Source organism: Mytilus edulis, chromosome 10 (assembly GCF_963676685.1).
Source record: "Mytilus edulis chromosome 10, xbMytEdul2.2, whole genome shotgun sequence".
Taxonomy (NCBI): Eukaryota; Metazoa; Mollusca; class Bivalvia; order Mytilida; family Mytilidae; genus Mytilus; species Mytilus edulis.
In genome coordinates, this window is record NC_092353.1 from 56,750,133 (window position 1) to 56,754,768 (window position 4,636).

At 32.8% G+C, this 4,636-nt stretch overlaps 1 protein-coding gene across 1 annotated transcript; it reads left to right on the plus strand.

The window, feature by feature from the left end:
* Positions 1 to 1,221: 1,221 nt before the first annotated feature.
* LOC139492850 (uncharacterized) lies at positions 1,222 to 3,601 on the plus strand. The gene has a single exon (XM_071281001.1). It carries the CDS (start codon positions 1,222 to 1,224, stop codon positions 3,463 to 3,465), a length of 2,244 nt encoding a protein of 747 aa, XP_071137102.1. The 3' UTR covers positions 3,466 to 3,601.
* The last annotated feature ends 1,035 nt before the right edge of the window (positions 3,602 to 4,636 follow it).

Here is a 4,636-nt window from a genome sequence, read left to right on the forward strand (position 1 = left end):
TCCAAACGTGTCTAATCCCCCAAACGTGTCCATATCAAGCGCAATTTGGTTATTGCTACTTCATTAACGTATACTAATTTCACTATTTCATTAAAATATAGATACTTTTTTCAACCAGCAGTATACACTTGGTAAAAGTGGGGGCGACATTTCGGCTATGTATTATTTAAATTGTAAGCAAATATGTTTAGTTAAATTGTATTATTACCTAATAAAGAGTATTGTACTGTTACCTGGTAAAATGTCCCCTTCTCTGCGCATTAAAACTTTTCTCTCTAAATATGCATTATTACAGTGTACGCCATGACAGTCCATAATAAGCCTGAGTAGACTTCCTCCAGTCCTCTTTACACCTTTTTTTCTTTTTTGTGACATCCTTGAATATTTGTCCAATACAATTTCCAATAGCTGCACTGGACACTGGTAGGCAGTATTTTTTCTTAATTTCATTAAGATCAACATAATTACTAGTATCACTGCATTTTTCTATGTTATCAATTAACCAAGAGTGTAGCTTTGTTTGATCAGAAGACATGTTAATAAACACTTTTTCACAAAAACAAAGTTTTATGTTTATAACTTTTTTTTTGGATTTGTAAAATTCCGCCAAAATAACTTTATTCGAATATCTCTTACCTTTTCTTATAGCTACATTGCATTCGGAACCCATCTGTAAAACTGGTAAACAAAAACAGGAAAGCAGTTTAGTCAAACGGAGTTATAGAACATAGCGAAAGACCACGCAGATGGCGCTGTATTTTCACTTCCGTGCATCGAGGTTCAAACGGACGACAATTGTGGAACAAAATCAAAAAAACAAGACACAAAACCGCCGCAGATCACCATGTGACATATTTAACCGTCGAGAAAAATATCTCAGGATTCTAAGGATGTACTTTTTATGAAAAGTAAGTGAGATTTTATATGAAATTTTTATCGATTTCCTGACCTGATCCTCCAAAGTGAAAGTAGGTTAGTCATCGAAGGTAATTACCTTCTTCTTTTTTCACTTGGGCTCGTATGGATAGTAAAAAAAGTTATTGTAATCGACTAGCAATGGACTGTTGAGACTTGATATGTGTTTATACATTGTAGAATATTGTAAATAAATAAAAAAAACACTAAACAATATTTTTTTTAGTGAGGTCCAAAAAAGGGGGGTCCATGCCCCAAATACCTGTGGTGCAGCTATTGGAAATTGTATTGGACAAATATTCAAGGATGTCACAAAAAAGAAAAAAAAGGTGTAAAGAGGACTGGAGCAAGTCTACTCAGGCTTATTATGGACTGTCATGGCGTACACTGTCCGAAACAAATTCTTTAGAATTTAAAAACATAGTTTCTATTGTGCCAAATGACTTTTTTGTAATATCAAGACTCCCAGATAAAATATTGCTTGGTTATTTCACAAAGGAAATCAGAAATGGCAACAGATTCATGATTGAAATTAAATTTGAATCCAACGGTCAATGGTTCATAATTGCACAAGGGAAAACAATTAAGTTTGATGAAATCAGTATTGAAAATAACAGTTATTTAAACATGTCAAATCATTCTGTTTTTGAAACTGTTAGACAATTAAATTTTTGTAGTGGTTTTCCGGCTGTTTACGGCAGTCATATTCAACCAGATGTTTCTGTATACAAAGAGCATGTGTCTATTTTTGGAGATGAAAACTCAGAAACAATTCGTTTAAGGTCAAAATCGTGTAAAATTGTTTTACCATTCAAAACATCAAATGTTGCTTCACATTTGTGCTATTTCTGTAAAAAAAGTAAATGTTCTCCAGAAAAGGAAAAGGAAAATTCTAACTGTACTGAATTACCTCTTGAAAAAAAATCTAAAATAAATGAAAATAAAGATAACGAGGTTAGTGAAGAAGTAACTTTAAATGAGGGTGATAATGGTGACATGACCGAAATATTTAATAAAATTTTTCCAGATTGTTCTGTTAAAATGCAAACATTTTTACTATCTCAAAAGATGGCTTTAGAGCGCCATCCTTTTGGGAGAAGGTGGAATAAAGAAATTATAAGACTGTGTTTGACACTGTGGTGCCGAAGCCCGAAAGGTTATATTGAGCTAAGGAATAGCAATTTTTTAATTTTACCATCCCACAATCTTTTACAACGGTATAAAAATTCTGTTGAACAAAAAAGTGGAATAAACAAAGAAATCCTGCATTGGATGGCAAATGAGGCTAAAATCAAAAATATTCCACCAGAGGGCTACAAGGGAGGTCTCATGATAGATGAGATGTCCATTCAACCAGATTTACAATTTAGAAAAAAAAATGGTGATATTGAACTCATAGGTTTTACAGAGTGTACACCAGATTCAATTGTGTTTGAAAACATGAAAACTGGGAAAAGTGACAGGACTCTTGCGACTCATGTGTTACAGCTAGTGTTTTTAGGTTTTACTGGCTTTCGATTTCCGTTTGCTCATTTCCCTACCACCACAGCAACTGGTTATGAGCTCTATTTATTACTTTGGAAATCTGTTCAAATGTTGTCAATGTTTGGTTTTTGTATTGAGTATGTAAGTACAGATGGGGCTCAAAGTAACAGAGACATGATGAAACTTCTGCTACCTGGATTTGATTCTGCTAACCCGATCACATGTTCTTTTCAAAATGTATATAATGTAACTTGTCAGAAACTTTTTTTTATCATGGACTTTTCCCATGTTATTAAAAAAATTAGAAATAATGTCTCTAAAAGCGGAACTGCAGCATTTTGCAAAAAACATTTGAAAGTTAATGACAAGTTCATTGAATGGAACCATTTTAAGGACGCCTACCTCTGGGATCTTCAAAATCCATTTCCAATATACAGGAAGCTCACACAGGAACACATTTTTCTGACATCTGAAAGTAAAATGAGAAATCATTTGGCGGAGGACATCTTAAATAAAGATATGTTACATTTAATGCAAGTATACAAAGAAAGCCAAAAGAAAAATGATACACTGAATGCAACTATCGAACTTATCAAACATACCAGCATCATAATCAGTAATTTCCGTGATCCAAGGCCAATAACTGATGCCGATGATCATCGGTTAGCCCAAAATCAAGAGGTATTAGATTGGTTTATTCATTGGGAAAAGAGTGTTATAAATGACCATACAATAACAAACAAGCAAAAACATCTAATTTCTTATCAAACTAGACAGGACATTGTATCCTGTATCATGGGATTTGATGAATTGTGCAAGTATAAACTTAAGAATTCACATGCGTCTATAATTGCGAGTAGAGTGAATAGTGATGTTGTGGAAAATATGTTTTGTCAACAGAGGACGTTACACAATGGGGCAAATACCAACCCCACATATTTGGGGTACTGTAATACTGTAAACTCTGTTATTTTGGGACAACATGCTATTTCAAAAAAATCTAATGCAGGAGGTGTAGAAGAATCATGTAACATGTCTCTACAGTTAAAGAAAAAGGTATATTAAAATCAAGAAATCTAGACAATTAAATCAGATATTGGGTAACATTCAAAGAGACAAAAAACAAATTATATTCTTATAAATATAACCAGATGTGGTGTTAAATTTTAAGGAGACAGCAACCAGACAACACAAACAATCCAAAAACAACATATATTGAACATAGGTCTTAAACAATGGTCTAACGACCACACATATATGCATTTTTTTGTGGTGTTTTTCCATTTTTAGGTCCACTGCACCTGTTATAATATATACATAATGACAAAAATACTATATGATAGATACTTATGATCATAATTGAACAATATTGTTGAAATTCAACAGTGGGAACCCTCTTCCTACCTTGCATACTAAAGAGGGCGACCCATTGTTAAAAAAACCTGTCTAATTACCATTGTCATGATTGTCAGTGATTTAATTAAGGTACATAGAAAAATTATTTTTATTTTCTCAAGAAAATATGGACAATTGATCATGCCCCCCCCCCCCCCCCCCCCCCTATTTTTATTTCATATTTCAGAAGTAATTTTTAAAAGCAATAAAAATTATAGTCTATTCTATCATTAAATGTTTCCTAAGTGAGGAAATATTATGTTTCCTTTATTTAAACCCTTCTTTAACCAAGAATTAATTAATTTCACTGTATTTTAAGTTAAAAAAAAAACAATTGTTGTGACCCCAAGTTTTTAATATTGAAATTTGAAATTATATATATATATATGCAATTTATAGCTGACTATGCTGTATGGGCTTTGCTCATTGTTGAATGCCGTACGGTGACCTATAGTTGTTAATGTCTGTGTCATGTTGGTCTCTTGTGGACAGTTGTCTCATTGGCAATCATACCACATCTTCTTTTTTATATATTGACCAGATGACTATTACAGAAATGAAAGAAAGCAATAAGACACCCCAGCTACATGAACCTTATCAATAAATTTCTATATATATGTCATATTTGCAACTGGATGTTAAGCATTCAACAATCAATCATTTTCTAGCAATTAAACAAGTTGGATTTCATTACATTACTTCTCCGATTTAAATCAACTTACCTAATTACTGACAAAGGGGACAAGTAAACTGTTCACCATCTTCTGTGAAATTAGTCCACTCAGTCTCATCTTGTAGATTAACACAATTTCTGTGAAACCACAACCCACAAACATCACAG

What these genes read in the sequence shown, in the direction of transcription:
- LOC139492850 (XM_071281001.1), top strand. Translation starts at nt 1,222, where the DNA reads ATGTCACAAAAAAGAAAAAAAAGGTGTAAAGAGGACTGGAGCAAGTCT.